This window comes from Uloborus diversus, chromosome 1 (assembly GCF_026930045.1).
Source record: "Uloborus diversus isolate 005 chromosome 1, Udiv.v.3.1, whole genome shotgun sequence".
NCBI classification, from domain to species: Eukaryota; Metazoa; Arthropoda; class Arachnida; order Araneae; family Uloboridae; genus Uloborus; species Uloborus diversus.
This window is the reverse complement of record NC_072731.1, coordinates 32,145,077-32,165,028: the sequence shown is the minus strand read 5'-3', so window position 1 is coordinate 32,165,028 and position 19,952 is coordinate 32,145,077. Positions and strand designations below refer to the sequence as shown.

General features: G+C 37.6%; 1 protein-coding gene across 2 annotated transcripts in view; it reads right to left on the bottom strand.

The window, feature by feature from the left end:
* LOC129234531 (uncharacterized transmembrane protein DDB_G0289901-like) overlaps window positions 1-19,952 on the bottom strand; it is a 224,433-nt gene that overhangs the window by 139,785 nt on the left and 64,696 nt on the right. For both annotated transcript variants that reach the window (XM_054868543.1, XM_054868544.1), the window contains exon 2: window positions 5,137-5,277. In XM_054868543.1, the coding sequence (XP_054724518.1) occupies window positions 5,137-5,277 (141 nt within the window). The remainder of the gene's footprint in view (window positions 1-5,136; window positions 5,278-19,952) is intronic.

Genomic DNA, 19,952 nt, shown 5'->3' with positions numbered 1-19,952 from the left:
TGAAAAATAGCGTGACATGTACCAAGGGGAAGAGAGGGGGTGACATTTTGTGACAAACAAAGGAGGGAGTCAAGCACGTTGAAAAAAGTGTGATATCATTTATGGACAGCCCCCCCCCCCCAAGAACTATTTTTACAGGGGTCCGCTCTAAATATTGGTCTACGAAAGAGGGTCCGCTGGCTATAAAGTTAGGGAAGCCCTTGTTTAGACTATAAATTTCAATTAAATAACTTAACCTTCTGTCTCAGAAATCCATATTTTTAAAAGAACAACGCAATACGCTTCATGGGTAATGGAAGAGAAATGAATATGAAATTATAGTACAGTAAAAATAGGCCAAAAAATGGCCAAACCCAAACATCCCAAAAAAAAAAAAAAAAACCCTGAAACCTGTTGCAAATTAATTCTTGCCCTTCCAGCAAGAAGGGGTAAAATGTCCCAGCACTTTGCGCGCGGGTTTTGGGGGAAAGGAGGGGGGGGGCAAATAATCCTCTCTTTAAATAAAAACAATTTCTATTACTTAGAAAAAATACTCAAAAGTCGCAGAAATCACTCTCTATAATAGTAAATTAATAAACTCTCACAGAAAAATAATACTAATTAACCGGGGTGCACAGGCCGGGGGGGGGGGGGGGTCCATGGTGCAGATTGCGTCATTGGAATTTTTAAATCAGTTTTTTTTCAAGGGGTATTTCTTCCTTTTTGAGGACTTTTATTTTGGATCGGAACTTCGTCACACTTCAGGGGTGCGCCATCGCTTTGAAGGGGGGGGGGGGAACCATGAATTAGCATTCTAAAATCAACGATTGCAGTGAAGTTCATGAAAACATTTCACTGATTTTAAACTTTTCCGAAGTACAAAATGCCACACAATGATATAGTAATGTCAGAAGGATAATTCTAAAGGATCTAAGCGAGCTCAGTAACCAATTTAGTTGTGACTGGAGTTATTAAACTGTTTAGAGTGCTAGGGTGATATCTAAAACAAAATCCCTGTGCAACATAAAAAAAAGTTCAAATTGACTGAAGTTTACCTCCTTCTTCTTAATTAATTTACTTCAACTTTTCTATAATCTTTTGCCATTACCGTTAGGGGGGATAAACCGAAATTGCCAATAGTGAGACGGGCAATGCTGTAATTCTGCACCCTCCAAGTCGGTGGGGGTTCTCGTTTGCAAACACCTAGTCGCCTCTCTTTTACGCAGCTGGTTATGTTAATTATGTTAAATATGCGAACATTTACTTGCAACTCTATCTGAAACTTTCAAGTACATTATGCAATAAAAAAAAAAAAAATTGATAAAGGTGTCACATCAGCTACCCAACGATCCAACGCAGTGACAAATTTAGGTGGTCTGTACTGATTCAACGATAGAAGAAGTCTTGATGAGAACAATGAGCAATACAATAGTAGAATGCCAAATACTGCTTTTTTCTTTCTATGGGTATCGACTCAAGTTGGTAGTGGTGTTGCTCGCCGATACTGGTCGGTCGCTGATAATAAGGTGAAATGTGATGAGGCCTTTAACGTTGAGGCAGTAACATAAAAGGATGTGGAAGGCAAAAATTTATTGGCATTTCTTTGTAAAGGAGGTATGCAATTATGTCTCTAGCTTCTGTTACGAGAGTAGTTACTATCTCACCAAAAACAACCCTGTTGTAAAAATTTCCCCGCCAAGAAAACCTTCAACTTTTCCGCACAAAAAAGAAGGTCTTCATCTTAAACCCCAAAACATTCAGCCTTAAAAAGTTATGACATCTACTTTGCCCGCCAAGTATCCTCCCTGTTCTCCTCTTTCATCACATCTACTTCCGTTAGAACCTCCTCCCACCTTCAACTCTTCAGAAATATGGATAGATCCTTTAAATTGTTTATCTTGTTTGGCGGGAAGCTTTTTGCTCACCAAGCCATAAAATAAGAAACGGCACTGTGGATGCGATAATAAGATCTCATCAAAACAACCCTGTTGTAAAAATTTCCCCACCAAGAAAACCTCAAAGTGAAGTGGTTGCTTGGTGAGCAAAAAGCTTCCCGCCAAACAAGATAAACAATTTAAAGGATCTATACCAATTTCTGAAGAGTTGAAGATGGGAGGAGGTTCTAACGGAAGTAGATGTGATGAAAGAGCAGAACAGGGAGGATACTTGGCGGGCAAAGTAGATATTATAACTTTTTAAGGCTGAATGTTTTGTGGTTTAGGATGAAGACCTTCTTTTTTGTGCGGAAAAGTTGAAGGTTTTCTTGGCGGGGAAATTTTTACAACAGGGTTGTTTTTGATGAGATATCACATCTTTTTGCATTGATATTATTACTTTGTATGTATTTTTAGAATTCAGAACTTCAAGTCAGAAAATGTTCAATTGAAACAACCCTGTTTTGTGTTTTTAAGGAACATTAATGGCAAGCCTAATTTTACGTCAAGTTATTTTCTGACCATTTAATTCTATGTCCGTTTTGCGAGGATTGGGCCGTTTAAATTTTATTGCAATCCTTGTATCCTCTCTGTTGCATAGAAAACCTTTTGGATAATAAAATACTATATTTTAAATTATATTGTTTTCGAGTATTTTACAACTTCGCAGCGACTGCGCATGATGCACGCGGACTTAGCTCTTTAAAAGTCTTGATTAAATTAATTGCAAAAAAATTTTCTGTGAACAAATTACTGCAAACATGGATATCTACACACGTATTTCATATATTTTCAATTCATAATGTGTTATGTTTGTGAAAAATGCATTAATTTAGAAAATAAACAAACCAATAAAAAAGGGCTATTTTTCGCTTTCAATTATAAAGTAAGATGTATCATATTCATATAAGTATAGTTTCATATATTATCTCACGCAAAATATTCTAATGGTTTAACCCCAGTTTCACACCGACATTTAAAATCCCCCCCCCCTTAAATATATCAAAACTAAAAAACAGGGGGAAGGAAATTTCGTATCGGCAAAACTTGGAGGGGGTGGGAGACAGCATTATGGAATCTTAAAACAGAAAGCCCAATGAGCTAACAAACAACATAGAATCCTAAAACAGAAAGCCTAATCAGCTAAGTACCCGCGCGTGCGCAGTCGCTGTGGCAAGTTTGAGATATCCGCGATTTCTCAAGTCAACCTAGTTGCAACTGTTGGATCTGTTTTAGTCTTGATCGAATTTCATTTCCTAAGACAACTTTGAACAATTGTTAGAACTGTTCTAACCTTGCAATTGCAGTCAGAGATTAACAAACCATATGAGCTTAGAGTAAGTACATAAGAATTTAAGGAAAATTAGTGATTTTCAAACTTTAATTACTCCAGCCCATGATTGTCCTGGGGATTGTATTTTGGTTTATGTCGTCAGGGGCCACTAGAGATTGAGTATGCCAAAAATCAACTCCGGGGGTCTTCATGGGCTGAGATAGAGGCGTGAAAAACCCAGAAAACCCCAACTTGTTCTGTCGTGTAAACTTCCTTAGTCGCTTTTTTCGTTCGTCTTTCTTGGCGGTGGATTTGCTTTTGTTGGCTGCTGACTTTGGTTCTCTTGGCGGCCGGGACGCTCCCGCGTCCCGTGATCTGCAGTGATGTGTAAACTCAAACCATCTTTTACACTGAATGGTATGAACAGTAAAAACGATGAAACAACAAATTGCTAAAAACTTCTAGTACGACTTGTGCGCTGATCCTCCATCAGTATTCGATGAGTCTGGTTTCAGAAGGAAAGAAAATCTGTGTGGGTAAAGTGTTATCATCCCCCCCCCCCCCAGAAGCAAAAGATCCATCCACGCCACCATCACAAAACAAACAGCTGGTGTCATATATCTTTTGATAGAAGATACCTTCTCAATCATGTTTTTTTTGGGGGGGGGGAGGGGGGGGGGTAATGATCTGCAAGCTTCAAAGAAATATGCCAGCAATGCAGTGTATATATCACTTGTAAGTATGGAAAACCTAGTTTCATTTTTGATGGGTACAAAAAGGAGAAAGCTCCACAGAAATATCTGCGTCCTATTACAACAGCCAAGCCTTCCGCTGTAGAAGACTTCCTTCGCCTCATATCTTGTGCTTGTTCTGAGGGGTTTATTGGAAAAATGAATGTTTGATAAGTCTGAAAGTGGACTAAAGTGCTCAACTATAAGCGCAAACTGTGTTAGAATAGCTGCAACAATAACGATTTTGCGGAGGATCTAGATTCCAAAAAACTTGATAACGAAGACTTTTTGTTACAAGCTTAGGAGAAATCATTTGAAAACTCCAGTTCTGATGGAGATTTTATCTCAATCTGATGACGTATTTGAGGCATGCATGTTATAACGGAAACTAAAAATTTTGCTTTTTAGTACTGCAAAAAAGCAATATAGTAAAAGGAAAAAAAAAAACAGTTAAGCATAATTTTTTTGACCATTTAATCAAATGTGCCATCAGAGGGGGAGGGGGGTAATCTTTAAGTTATTTCGTTTTGGGAGATGAGCTACTGTTATTGTGGGGTAGAGTCCTAATTTAGTGCAGTTTAAATTTACGTGAAATAATACTTCTACTTGAAATGGAAAAGAGGGGGGGATTGGCGTATTATTTTATTTGGGAGGGGTGTGTTGTAGCTTTGGGAGGAGGGGCACCATCGCACTTGGAGGATGGACACACTTTGATTAAAAACTTTAACTTAGCAAAAAATAATATTTCCACTTGAAATGTATGGGGGGGGGGGGCGTGGGTACTGCTTCGTTTTACGGGGATTGAGGGCTCTGTAGCATTGGTGGGTTGTGTCATCCCTCTTGGGGGGTAAGCACCTTTATTTTCATGCTTTTAAATTTAGTATGACAGAATATACCCTCTTGAAATTTACTCTAAAAATTCCGAAAAAATGTTTAAAACAGCAATTTTGAGATGCCCCTCATTCCGAAACCCGAAGCACAATGGGGTGGGACTTTTTACCTGTTCTTATTAAGAGGGTAATAAACAAATTGCATCAGGTTTGAACTTTTATGTTTTTGGATGTTTGGGTCCGACCCCTATTTTTACTGTACTATTAGTGTTTAAGAGCAGATGAGTTTAAACCCCTAAGTAGAGCTTGTGAAGCACTACATACGAATTTAGATAAGGAAACTTTAACAGTTGATTAATGCCCAAGCGTAATCTATGCAATTTACTTACCTGGTCCTGAACTTCTTGCAGTGTCTGTACCAATTCTGATAATGCCCTCATTCGTAGACGGACCCACACTTCTAATTGCAGATGCAACTGCAGATGCAACTGCAGATGCAGCTGCTCCTGATGAAACTGCTCCTGCATCACCTAAACAAAAGAATATTATTTTATCAAAAACATTCAAAATTAATAGAATTTAATTTTAGAAGAATAAATATTTCGCACATTTAGGTTAGCGACTGAAAAAAAAAATTCATTTCTATCCAAGAGGAGGTATAGGTGTAAAGAGGCGATCTTTTACCTTTTGTTTCATATTAGTGGAGTCACTACGGGGGGGGGGGGGGGGGGGGGCAGTCTTCCCCGGGTGTTACTCATCTGGGGGGTGACACCCAAAGTGGAATTGCAAGTTTTTAAGAAATATACCACTCCCATTCCATTTCCACTCCACATGGGAAGGAGCGAATATTATACTCAGGATTAGGTTCATATTATCAATACTTGGACCTAGTTGTGCAGAGTCAGAAGGAAAATGGCCAACCCCCAGTGGTGTAGCGTAGAGGGGGGGGCCTTGCCCCGGGCGGCACTTTGCTAGGGGCGGCAAATTCTGTAACACTAAATTAACATGGAAAAGGCTTTTTTTTTTATTATTAAGACGGCTCTTTGATTAGGGATGTATCACTAAATCAACATCATTTTTTTTTACTCTTCAGTTCTAACTGGTCTCAGGAAATTTTTCTCGTTGAGGCACGAGCACGAAATACTGGATACTGACATGCATGCGAACCATTATCACTGGCGCTGACATAGAAAGACGAGCAGAGTGTTAGTTTTTTTTTTTTTGTTTTCCGTTTCTTGGGCCGTCGGGTCGCTTAAGGCCGTGCCGCCCCCCCCCCCGCAACGCGGGGTCAGCAGGTACGCAGATCCGGGCCTACGTATTTGGATTCAGGGGGTCATTTTAAAAAATTACATTTTATACAACATTTTACAGAAATGAATGATACAATCGATATTGATAGAGTTGTAAAAGAATTTCAGTTGATGAAAAGAAGAAATCTCGAAGACAATCTCGTTGGAGATGATTATAAATCATGAAGATCGACAAGCAGGCAGGGGTGGACTGGGTCCCCCAAGAAGCCGCCAACCTTAACTACCAAAGGGCACGAAAGAACTGAGGTTCAAGGGCGTAAAGGTTTAAATGTATGAAAATAAACGAAAGCGCACAGGTTTGAGGGCGTGAAAAAACAAAGGAGCACAAGTTCAAGGGCGCCAAAAATAAATAAATAAAATAAACGAAGTCGCACAGGTTTGAGAGAGCCAATAAAAAAAAAAACGAAGGCACACAGAAGACGTTTGAGAGCGCAACGGCCCGCAGGCCAGTCCGCCCCTGCAAGCAGTCACTGCCTTAACTAACGTGATTACGCCTCCGCGTGTTTTCCTTAACTGGACTAAAAAACCTTATGCGCCCTTTTTTTTTTTTTTTTGCGGGTTTTTGCGCCCTCGAACTTTTTTTTTTGAGCAATCACGATTGCTAATTGTTTTCATTTGACTGTTGAATGATGTCTTTTGGTTTTTCCTCCGCTTTCCTTTGCAGCACCACCATCGACCGGCACCTCCCGATGCTGCTCCTCTAGCGAGCACTGTCTCCAGGTTACGTCATTTCCCTTCACACACGCGTATATACACACACACACGCGCACGTACACACACACACGCGCACGTACACACACACAGCACTGCATACACAACACGCATACACATGCATACATACACATATGCACACACACATGCGCATACACAAACACACACGCGCATACTACACACACACGCTCGTGATTGCGAAAAACATAATTTGAATTCAAGATGCCAAAAATTCGAATTAATATATATATATATATATTTCATTTTATCTTATTTGTGCCATCGAACGTGTGTGTCTTCGTTTTTTTCCCTTTTTTTAGCAATCACGATTGCTAATTGTTTTCATTTGACCGTCCTTGATGTTTGGTTCCTTTTCAACCCCATCGTCCTCTGCAGGCGCGGCTCCTCCGGTCCTGAGCTCTGTCCCCCGGAATCCGCTTCTACTGGTCGGTGGAGTCCATGTTCTACACACACGCACGCTCATACACATACACACTCACTCACATACACACTCACTCACATACACACACGCCTTTACGCACATACACACACACACGCTTTTACGCACATATACATACACCAACGTGCATACCATACAGGTCTACGCACACACACACAGTGGCGCCGACTCCATGGGGCCTGAGGGGGCCCGAGCCCCCTCAAAAATATTTTTGAGGGGGCAGAGCCCCCCAATAAATCAAGAAAATTATTAGTTATATTATGCTTTCTAAACTCATAAATTTAACTTTTATTTTCTTTGCTTGAAGATAGTTCACCTTGTAAAATACATTCAGTAATGGGTTAAAACAAATAATTATTGCGGTAGTAAGCAGGTTAACTGAAAACGAGAGGTGTGAATAATGGTAGAGTTACGGTGCTGCAAGCACACTTAGAATTTGTCCCAGTGCACGAACTTACGAGTCAAGTCAGTTGTTCCGCACACTTTCAAAATCCCAAAGTACTACAAGGCATTGATGAGGTTTGCGAATTGGCGCAATCTTGCGTTATTGGGCGGTTTACATCAACTGAACTCCCACAGGTCATTGCAGTTGAACAAGAGTGCTTGCTTTTATTAAACAGAGGTGAAACAAATTTTGAAAAATCAACTGTTTTTCAAAAATGACCTAGACATTGAGAGACTGCGTTTACATTTGAATATGTTAGCCAATATCACTAATGAAAATAAAACTGGTCTTAAAAAACAAGTGTAAATTAAATTACCTTTTTACAAAAATACTGTGCATGTTTGTATTTATGTTTCAGGCTTGTCGAGTTTTCGGGGTTCTAATGTTCATTACATAATTTAAAATTCTTTAAAACTCACTATTTTTCATATCAAATTTAGAAAATTTCTCGCTGCAAGACCCTCCGGTCTGCCCCCCCCCCCCACAATATTTTTTCCTTTAGTCGGCATCTCTGGGAGTACCCTACCCTTTTCAATGCCTAGCTACGGCACCGCTGTTTTGCTTTGAAAACGCCATGTCACATTTGTTTGTTTAAATTATACACACCTGAAAATATGTAAATTGGCATTTTCAAATAACAAAAATCTGACCTTTAATGGGGGGGGGGGGCGGACCTCCGTGGGGAGTACATAACCCCCTAAGCCCCCGGTGATGTCTAGCCCCCCGAATAATTTTTGCAAGTCGGCGCCCCTGCACACACAGGTCTACATATACACATACACAGCTATACACACGTAACCGCCCAAAAGGAAGGGCAGGCTTGGAGGACAGTAGCCGTTTCTAGAAACAATAACTCCAATGTATAGGGTCGTGTCGACACTATCGTGATTGCGAAAAACATAATTTGAATTCAAAATTTCAGAACTCAAATTATTATTATTATTATTATTACTATTATTATTTTTTTTCGCGACCTCTCCTCGAACTTGTGCTCCTGTTTCTTTTGCACCCTCAAACCTGTACGCCTTCGTTTCTTTTTTTTTTTTGTACCCTATACGCGAACCTGTGCGCATGTATATACTATTTTAATTTGGCTCTTTGAACTTGTGCGCCTTTGTGTCTTTTTTTTTTTTTTTTGCGCCCTCTAAGAGTCAAGGTTGGCACCCTTTTAGGGGACCTAGTCCGGCCCTGGTAGAAGGATCTATTTTTGGGTTCAAAACGTAACTTTCGAATAAAAAAAGAACTATTCATCGAAATTTCTTCGAAAATGTCAATAAACCTTCCCAGCACTAATCTAGATAAACTGAAAATTTTAACGACATCGGTCCAGTAGTTTCTGAATTAACCCCCGTACATATACATTTGGATTTTGTGTTTTATTTATATAAATAAGATATTAATGCTAAGGCACACTAAATTTCATTCGTAATCTTCAGTGTGATCGTAACTTCAATAAATATATATAATCCGGGAAGGTTTGTGACTGAAGCTGAAGATCTGTGATGCGACTTATTTGCAACATGCGGTGCTTCAAAATTTTTTATTTTTTTAAATTTATATTTATTTTATTTTAGTTATTTATTTATTAATATTTATTTTTTTTATTTTTATTTTTAACCTGAACTTTTTTTCGGACATGGGGCTCATAGAATTGAAGCCGATATTTGGATTTTACGTCGAAAAGTAAATGATTGTATATCAAAAAGTACAATTGAAAAGAAACTGTGGGAAAAAGAAAAAACAGTTCGTTTTGATGCTTATTTAAATACTTTAGGGGGGAGTATTACCCTGAGGGTCCCTCCTTGCTACAAATGCTCATCTTTTCAAACTTTTCTTTTCTCTAGTCCCCCAGAAGAACGTTAACGATTAATATAATGCTCCCTCCCACTCCAAATAAAAATATTGGCTTAGAAAAAATTGAGAGGGTGAGGAGGTTGATCTCCAGAACTCCAAAACGGGGTGGGCAATAGGGGGAAACAGTGCGCGTCATATTTGCAGGTCCGGATATATAAATTTTCGACCCCCTGCAACTAAATCTGCAGAGCCCCTCCCCAGAGGCCAGTAGAGTATATTTTCAACGTTAATAAGTCTTAGTGTTAGTTTTTTTTTTTTCAGTTTCTTGGGCCACCGCTTAAGGTCGTGCCGCCCCCCCCCCCGCAACGCGGGGTCAGCAGGTACGCAGATCCGGGCCTACATATTTGGATTCAGGGGGTCATTTTAAAAAATTACATTTTATACAACATTTTACAGAAATGAATGATACAATCGATATTGATAGAGTTGTTAAAGAATTTCAGTTGATGAAAAGAAGAAAATTAAAATTTTAGATTAAGAAGAAAAAATCTTTTCAAGTATAAACTAGTATGTTGTGGCCATCACGAAACTTTCTTATATATATATATATATATATATATATATATATATTTATTTATTTTTTTTTTATTTTATTTATTTATTTATTTTTTTTTTTTTTTTGATCCCTCCCCATGCTTTACGAGGAAGCAATATTCCCAAAAAAAAAAAAAAAAAAAAAATTATACATGCAAAAACTTGACGACCATCCCAATGTCTGAACCATTGCAAAAGCAAAGCAAAGAGCGAAAATTGAAAGTTATTTTAAAAGCCTTGCTGAAGTTAATTACAAATATTTTATTTGTTAACAAACATAAGATGGCAACAGTTAAAAATTTTAAATCATTGAGATAATATTTCCGATCATTTCCATTCAATTAATCACGAGAAATACGCAGACGACAATCTATTACGATTTATCTTTCTTATTGTTGCATCATAGACTAATAATAAGAGTAGACCGAGCTTTCCCAGACTTGCTGATGAAAAAATTGGTTCATGGATACATCATGTGACTGGTGGGAGGCTTGGCGAAAACTTTGGCAGCATGGTTGCTAGATGGCAACATTATCTATAGTTTGGCACTCGACATGTATTTTAAGAGGTAATGTGTTTTCATAAAAATATTTTTCTAGGTGCAGAGATTGAACTGTTTTTCTTTTAGTTATGCATTATTTTGACATTAGTAATTAGTTTTTGATCACAGTTTTCAGTAAATTTTATTTCATTTGGAACTGCTACGTCAGCGTTGGCGTGAACGTAAGGGCGTAAACGTTTTGCGTTAACGCAAAAATGTACTAATCGGTATCTCAAATTGAAATTGTAGGTAAAAATCTTACCGTTTGCCGATTCTTTTTGAGCGCTTGCATCTTTAATTGCTTAGAGAAGTATTGAAATTGACTAAAGAAAATGCACAATACTATCTAAACGAAAAACTCACCATATTAACAAAATATTTACTACTTACAATACCAAATTTACAAATCGGACTCCATAAAAGATCATTCTGCCGTGTTCCATCAATTCTATTTATTTTATTTCTCGCGGTAGATTGATCGTCTACTACGATCAACGCCTGCTGTTGCTAGGATATCCACCAGTCACATGGTTCGGTTTATGAGCAGCAAAAGGGTCGCCATAGCTCGATCTATTATTATTATTAGTCTATGTGTTGCATTAATAAAGCTATTTTTATTCGCAAAAAAAAAAAAAAAAAAAATCAACACCTCCTGGAGCGATTGGCGTCAAAATTGAACCAAAGCCTGTTTACATATGGATTCACATATACAGTGGGCGCCACTTAATGGGGGTCACTTTGGGACAAATACAATTCGATAACAATGACCGACTGATAACAATAACCGAAAAGTATCCAGGAGACACAAAATAATGTTTTTTTTCCAATTAAGGTGCATTTATTTTGGCAACCTCAAATAAAAGTCACAATGACTCAACTGAACGCAGTTTTAAATTATAAATTATTAAATTAACAGAATGGAAATATCTGAAATATAAAAAGTTAAAGCTAAATTATGCAATTTTTAATCCCATAGTAATAGGTGAAAGTAAAATATGACTGTTTTCCCTGACATTCGTAAACCAGTTTCAAAGCACATTCAGCTTTTCTATCTTTTCCAGCATGGTTTTGCTTGTTGTTTAACTTTTAATTTACTTTCGCTTTGTTTTCAACCTTGACACAATTCTTTAATAGTTTACAAAGTTTTTTAGGCGCAAAAGAAAGTTTTCTTAGGGGGAGTCTGTGGTCACTGGGGGCGAACTTTCTGTAGCTTCATTCCTAGAAAAATTTTGAACTGCTATTGAAAACCAGAAAATGCTACAAAGAAAGTTAGTCTCGTCAGCGTTTGCCTATGTATTTCTGTTAATTGAGGAACAAAAACGAGGAAAAAATTGAAAGTTCATGAAAAAGTGATAACAATAAATGAAGACGTTGATTACAATATCTGAATTTTTTAACATGTGTTAACATACAAGTGTTCCGGGACTTCGTGAATCTGATAACATTAAGCGAATGATAACATTAACCGTGATCACATTAAGCGGCGTCTACTGTATTCCAAATTTCAACCAGAACGTAGCATTACTTCTTGAGATAGGACACTCACAATGGCAAAAAAGAACGGGCGATTGCGCTACCCCCCTTTTTAGCTGTTGACACCAAAATAAAATCAGCTCTTATACCCACTAAGGGCTACTTGCCGATAAATTTTTCTTTCATTCCGTTCATTATTTCTTGAGATACAGCAGTCACAATTGACGGCAAAAAACGTTCTATAGCTCAACCCCCGTTTGAGTTATTGACACCAAAATTGAATCAGCACCTGTTCCTGTTAATGGCAACATATGGACCAAACTTTGTTTGATTCCGCCAGTTACTTCCTGAGGAATAGTAAGCATGCGTAACTCAAAAAACGTCCCATTGCTCCACCCCCCTTGGAGGAAGTCGCGCCAAAAACCAATGGGCACAAGTTCACATAGGGGCACATATGTGTACCAAACATAGTTCGATTTCATGCGGTAGTTTTTGCTGTAGAGCGGCCACAAAAAACTGGTCACACACAGACGTGACACACACACACGGACATACATACACACACACACATACACACACACACGGACATACATACACACACACACGGACATACATACACACACACACATACACACACAGACAGACATTTTCGAAAAATAGTTGAAATGGACTCAGCACACCTCAAAACGTTCGAATCCGTCAAAATTCGAAATTCGAAAATTTGCACGAATCCAATACTTTCTTCTATATATATATATATATATATATATATATATATATATATATATATATATATATATATATATATATATATATATATATATATATATATATATATATATATATATATATAGAAGAAAGTAAAAAATGTATCGATCAGGTAATTTATAATCATATTTTCTTCTTCTTCTTCTTCTTCTTCTTTTCAATAAAAGGTTTAAGAAATATTACACTCAATAAACTTGAAAGAGTACAGCTTAGCGCAGCTAGAATTATTGCCGGACTTAGACATAGTTGTCGAAATGATATAGTGCTCTTTGAGAGCAACTTGCCTGCCCTTGCAAAAAGAAGACAGTGTGGCCTTACAAGGTATTTTAGCAAATTATATAGTTATAGAGAACAACACCGGACTTCAGCCTACCTTCTTGCATGGAATGATAATACTCGTTTGAAGAAACATAGCCCCTTCTCCTATGCAAGGTCATTGAACTTACCTCCCTCCGATGTGGAAACACATTTCCTGGGTTACGCAGGAGCTGGTTTGGAGCTTGAGGGAATTTATTTCCATGACGAGCTCTTGACTAGTGTGATCAAGAGTTCAGATCCACCGGACCTAGTTAAACAAATGGCCCTGGAAACTATACAAAATATACCACATCTCTCCTTGAAAATCTATACAGATGGAAGCAGGGGAGAAGATGGCGTTTCGGGCAGTGGAGTATTCATTCCTACTCCCTCTGGGGCCTTGGAATTTAAAATCAGAAACCCGAATTTCTGTTCAGTATTTAGATCAGAACTGATTGCTATCAGGAAGGGTCTGCAGTGTGCAGTTCAGCGGGAGGAGTGTTTCCGGGAAATCTGGATTTTGACTGACAGTCGTGCCTCAATTCAGCACCTCGCTAATTGGAGTAATGTGGGCGACAAGACCAGCCTGGACATTCTGAGTCTACTACATACTCTTTCATCAGGACATACAATTCACTTTCAATGGATCCCTTCCCACGTTGGAGTTGAGGGTAACGAAAGGGCTGACTTTTTGGCTAGATCTGCTGCTGCGGAGGGTGTGAGCCCTTGTGGAGATCTTACTTTCAGTGAGATCTCCACAATTTCAAAAATGGAGCTCAATCGCCAATTTAAAACACCTCCCAGACACGCCTGGTATTTTGCAAAATGTCCTGGTGAGTCCTTTAGACTCAAGGGTAGACTCCTCCAGACAACATATTCGAGATTCCTGAGTGGCCACACAAAAGCTCTTAGATTCTCTGGGAATATCAAGACTTTTCCGGAGTGTCGTTGGTGCTCTGCTGGAGAGGTTTCACCTGAGCACATTCTATCTTGTTTGGGTTTTACGAAGGATGAAGTCCTTAGTGACCCGTTGCTGTTCTTGGATTTTTTGCAGATATTTGGATTCATGGGGGTTGTTTAGCATTGCTAAACATGCCCGAGATAAGTCAAAAAAAAAAAAAAAAAAAAGAAATATTACAAGTATACACACACTGCAAAAAATAATTGTTGTTTTTATAGTAATATACTGTTTTTACTTTCTTCTATATCTAATACATAGAAGAAAGTATTGGATTCGTGCAAATTTTCGAATTTCGAATTTTGACGGATTCGAACGTTTTGAGGTGTGCTGAGTCCATTTCGACTATTTTTGGAAAATGTCTGTCTGTCTGTGCGTGTGTATGTATGTATGTGTGTGTATGTATGTGTGTGTGTATGTATGTGTGTGTGTGTGTCACGTCTGTGTGTGACCAGTTTTTTGTGGCCGCGCTACAGCAAAAACTACCGCATGAAATCGAACGAAACTTGGTACACATATGTGCCCCTATGTGAACTTGTGCCCATTGGTTTTTGGCGCGAATTCCTCCAAGGGGGGTGGAGCAATGGGACGTTTTTTGAGTTACGCGTGATTGCTATTCCTCAGGAAGTAACTGGCGGAATCAAACAAAATTTGGTCCATATGTTGCCATTAACAAGAACAGGTGCTGATTCAATTTTGGTGTCAATAACTCAAACGGGGGTTGAGCTATAGAACGTTTTTTGTCGTCAATTGTGCCTGCTGTATCTCAAGAAATAATGAACGGAACGAAAGAAAAATTTATCGGCAAGTACCCCTTAGTGGGTATAAGAGCTGATTTTATTTTGGTGTCAACAGCTAAAAAGGGGGGTAGCGCAATCGCCCGTTCTTTTTTTCCATTGTGAGTGCCCTATCTCAAGAAGTAATGCTACGTTCTGGTTGAAATTTGGAATATATGCGAATCTATATGTAAACAGGCTTTGGTTCAACTTTGGCGCCAATCGCGCCAAGAGGTGCTGATTTATTTTTGTTATCATTATTTTTTAGCGAATAAAAATAGTTTTATTAATGCAATAATAAGAAAGATAAATCGTAATAGATTGTCGTCTGCGTATTTCTCGTGATTTTAATTGTATGGAAATGATCAGAAATATTCATAGACTAATAATAAGAGTAGACCGAGCTATGGCAATCCCATAGACTAATAATTAGAGTAGACCGAGCTTTCTCATTCTTGCTGATGAAGAAAATTGGTTCATAGATGTATCATGTGACTAGTGGAAGGGCTTGGCGAAGACTTTGGCAGCATGGTTGCTAGATGGCAGCATTATCTACAGTTTGGCACTCAATATGTATTTTACGACAATGTGTTTTCATTAAAAAAAAACTTCCAGGTGAAGAGATTGAACTGTTTTTCTTTTAGTTATGCATTATTTTGACATTAGTAATAGTTTTTGATCAGTTTTCGGTAACTTTTATTTCATTTGGAGCTGTCAGCGTTGGCGTGAACGAAATGGCGTAAACGTTTTGCGTTAACGCAAAAATGTACTAATCGGTATCTTAAATTGAAACTGTAGGTAAAAATCTTACCATTTGCTGATTCTTCTTGGTCGCTTGAAATTGACTAAAGAAAATGCACAATACTATCTAAACGAAAAACTCACTATATTAACAAAATCTTTACAACTTAGAATAACAAATTTACAAATCGGACTCCATAAAAGATCATTCTTCCGTGTTCCATAAATTCTATTTATTTTATTTTGCGCTGGCATTGATCGTCTGCTACGATTAACGCCCGCTGTTGCTAGGATATCCACCAGTCACATGGTTTGGTTTATGAGCAGCAAAAGGGTTGCCATAGCTCGGTCTACTCTTATTATTAGTCTATGGGCAATCCTTTTGCTGCTCATAAACCAAACCATGTGACTGATGGATATCCTAGCAACAGCGGGCGTTGATCGTAGCAGACGATCAAAGCCAGCGCGAAATAAAATAAATAGAATTGATGGAACACGGAAGAATGATCTTTTATGGAGTTCGATTTGTAAATTTGTTATTCTAAGTTGTAAATATTTTGTTAATATAGTGAGTTTTTCGTTTAGATAGCATTGTGCATTTTCTTTAGTCAATTTCAATAACTCTCTAAGCAATAAAAGATGCAAGCGACCAAGAAGAATCAGCAAACGGTAAGATTTTTACCTACAGTTTCAATTTAAGATACCGATTAGTACATTTTTGCGTTAACGCAAAACGTTTACGCCATTTCGTTCACGCCAACGCTGACAGCTCCAAATGAAATAAAAGTTTCCGAAAACTGATCAAAAACTATTACTAATGTCAAAATAATGCATAACTAAAAGAAAAACAGTTCAATCTCTGCACCTGGAAGTTTTTTTTAATGAAAACACATTGTCTTAAAATACATGTCGAGTGCCAAACTATAGATAATGTTTCCATCTAGCAACCATGCTGCCAAAGTCTTCGCCAAGCCCTTCCACCAGTCACATGATACATCTATGAACCAATTTTCTTCATCAGCAAGAATGAGAAAGCTCGGTGTACTCTTATTATTAGTCTATGGAAATATTATCTCAATGATTTAAAATTTTTAACTGTTGCCATCTTATATTTGATAACAAATAAAATATTTGTAATTAATTCAAGCAAGGCTTTTAAAATAACTTTCAATTTTCGCTCTTTGCTTTGCTTTTGCAATAATTCAGACATTGGGATGGTCGTCAAGTTTTTGCATGTGTAATTTCGTTTTTGTTGGGAATATTGCTTCCTCGTCAAGCATGGGGAGGGATCAGAAAAAAAAAGAAAAATATAGAAGAAAGTTTCGTGATGGCCACAACATACTAGTTTCCTACAGTTTAATACTGCTCTGCTAAATAACAGAGAAAAACTGTAAAACTATTTTAGATTGCGCAAAAGGTGTTTCTTTTCATACCGGGAAGAGAAACTAATGACTTCAAGGTATCGACAGCCATGTTTGTTAATATTTCGGGTGTGATGAGGCAGGACTGCTCGGCTGTAATCCAAGTTAAAGGTAAGTGCTAGTTATATTAGTCATTCCCTTTTCCTCAAAATGTAGTTTTCTTTATCATCGAGAAATAACAGTGTTTATTTTGAAATCGTAATTCGTATCCCAATATTCGTTGATGTTGACTTTGCTATTTCTTTTAGTTGCTAAGTTGTAGCAATTGCTTTTTAGCAAAAATCCTAGTAGTTGTGTTTCTGAATATTTTACTGCACGTATGATAGTTTTTTAACATTTTCTGAAACTCAAATTTGATTTAAAAAGAAATCAATTCCTTTCTTGATCGTATTTAAAGTTATTAGAACATTAGACTTTGTTTACGATTATATCTCGTGTTATATAGGATGTAAGTACTTAAAATTTAAATCCATATGTTTTCTAATAAATTTTTAGCGGATCGCGATTGATTTCTTTCTTCTGTTTTTTCTCTTTCTTATGTTCAGTTTTAAATTCTTAAACACTTTGCATTCAACCATTTTATTTATAAACTTTACGTTATTGCGTCAGAAACTTTTATATCCTGTACATAATTCGATGAATAAAATGTAAATAAATAAAACAACGTGACCGAAAGCCATGCAAACACCAAACAGTATCAAGTTTACTTATATTTTTTGTTGAAGAATTTGCCACTCTGGAAATACAGAGTTCTGATGTCTGAACGACTCAAAATTCTCTGAAATCTGGAGTCAGCTTTCATACTTATCGATCAAAACTAAAATAATAATAATTAAAAAAATCATCAATGAAGCACGAAAAAAAAAAAAAAAAAAACTAGTATGTCGTGGCCATCACGAAACTTTCTTCTATATCTTTCTTATAATTCTGATCCCTCCCCATGCTTAACGAGGAAGCAATATTCCCAACGAAAACAAAATTACACATGCCAAAACTTGATGACCATCCCAATTCCTGATTTATCTCAAAAGCAAAGCAAAGAATGAAAATTGAAAATTATTTCTAAAGCCTTGCTTAAAATAATTACAAACATTTATCTGTTAACAGACACAAGATGGCAACAGTTAAAAATTTTAAATCATTGAGACATAGACTAATAATAACCGTCGTCATTAAAGGGGACTGGGCGACGTTAAATATGCTCGTGGTCTCAATGTCCTCCAAGTGAAACGATACCTCTGGGGGTGCTAGTACCAGGTAGCTATTAGCTCTTGGACTAGTTCTAAATTCTCATTAACTGTTCGATCCGGTGATGGTGCTGCCATCTATCGGTATATAAAATAATGGAGGCAAGGCACTTAGTATGCAGTCCTCGACATAAATACAGTTGTAGTCAGTTGTGACTCTTGAATAGAATAGAATAGACTAATAATAAGAGTAGACCGAGCTATGGCAACCCTTTTGCTGCTCATAAACCAAACCATGTGACTGGTGGATATCCTAGCAACAGCGGACGTTGATCGTAGCAGACGATCAACGCGAGCGAGAAATAAAATAAATAGAATTGATGGAACACGGAAGAAGGATCTTTTATGGAGTCTGATTTGTAAATTTGTTATTCTAAGTTGTAAAAATTTTGTTTATATAGTGAGTTTTTCGTTTAGATAGTATTTTGCATTATCTTTATTCAATTTTAATAACTCTCTAAGCAATTAAAGATGCAAGCGCCCAAAAAGAATCGGCAAACGGTAAGATTTTTACCTACAATTTCAATTTAAGATACCGATTAGTACATTTTTGCGTTAACGCAAAATGTTTACGCCAACGCTGACGTAGCAGTTCCGAATGAAATAAAAGTTACTGAAAACTGCAATCAAAAACTAATTACTAATGTCAAAATAATGCGTAACTAAAAGAAAAACAGTTCAATCATCTCTGCACCTTGGGAAAAAAATTATAATAAAAACACATTACGTCTTAAAATACATGCCGAGTGCCAAACTATAGATAATCCTGCCATCTGGCAACCATGCCGCCAAAGTTTTCGCCGAGCCTTCCACCAGTCACATAATGTATCCATGAACCAATTTTTTCATCAGCAAGTCTGGGGAAGCTCGGTCTACTCTTATTATTAGTCTATGCATTGAGATAATATTTCGGATCATTTCCAGGGCAATTAAAAGCACGAGCTGAACGCAGACGACAGTCTGTTACGATATATCTTTCTTATTGTTGCAATTAAAAAGCTATTTTTATTCCCACAAATAAAAAAAACAGCCCCCATGGAGCGATTGGCGCCAAAATTAAACCAACGCCTGTTTACATATGGATTCATATTTATTCCAAATTTCATCCAGAACGTAGCATTACTTCCTTAGGTATGGCACTCACAATGGAAAAAAAAAAGAACGTTCGATTGCGCCAGCCCCTTTTTAGCTGTTGACACCAAAATACAATCATTTCTTATACCCTCTAAGGGCTACTTGTCGATAAATTTTTGTTTGATTCCGTTCATTATTTATTGAGATACAGCAGTCACAATTGACGGCAAAAAACGTTCTATAGTTCAACCCCCGTTTGAGCTATTGACACCAAAATTGAATCAGGATCTGTACCTGTTAGGGACAACATATGGACCAAATTTTGTCTGATTCCGCCAGTTACTTCCTGGGGAATAGCAGTCACGCAAAACTCAAAAAACGTTCCATTGCTCCACCCCCCTTGGAGGAATTTGCGCCAAAAACCAATGGGCACAAGTTCACATAGGGGCACATATGTGTACCAAATTTCGTTCGATTTCATGCGGTAGTTTTTGCTGTAGAGCGGCCACAAAAAACTGGTCACACACAGACGTGACACACACACAGACAGACAGACAGACATTTTCCAAAAATAGTCGAAATGGACTCAGCACAC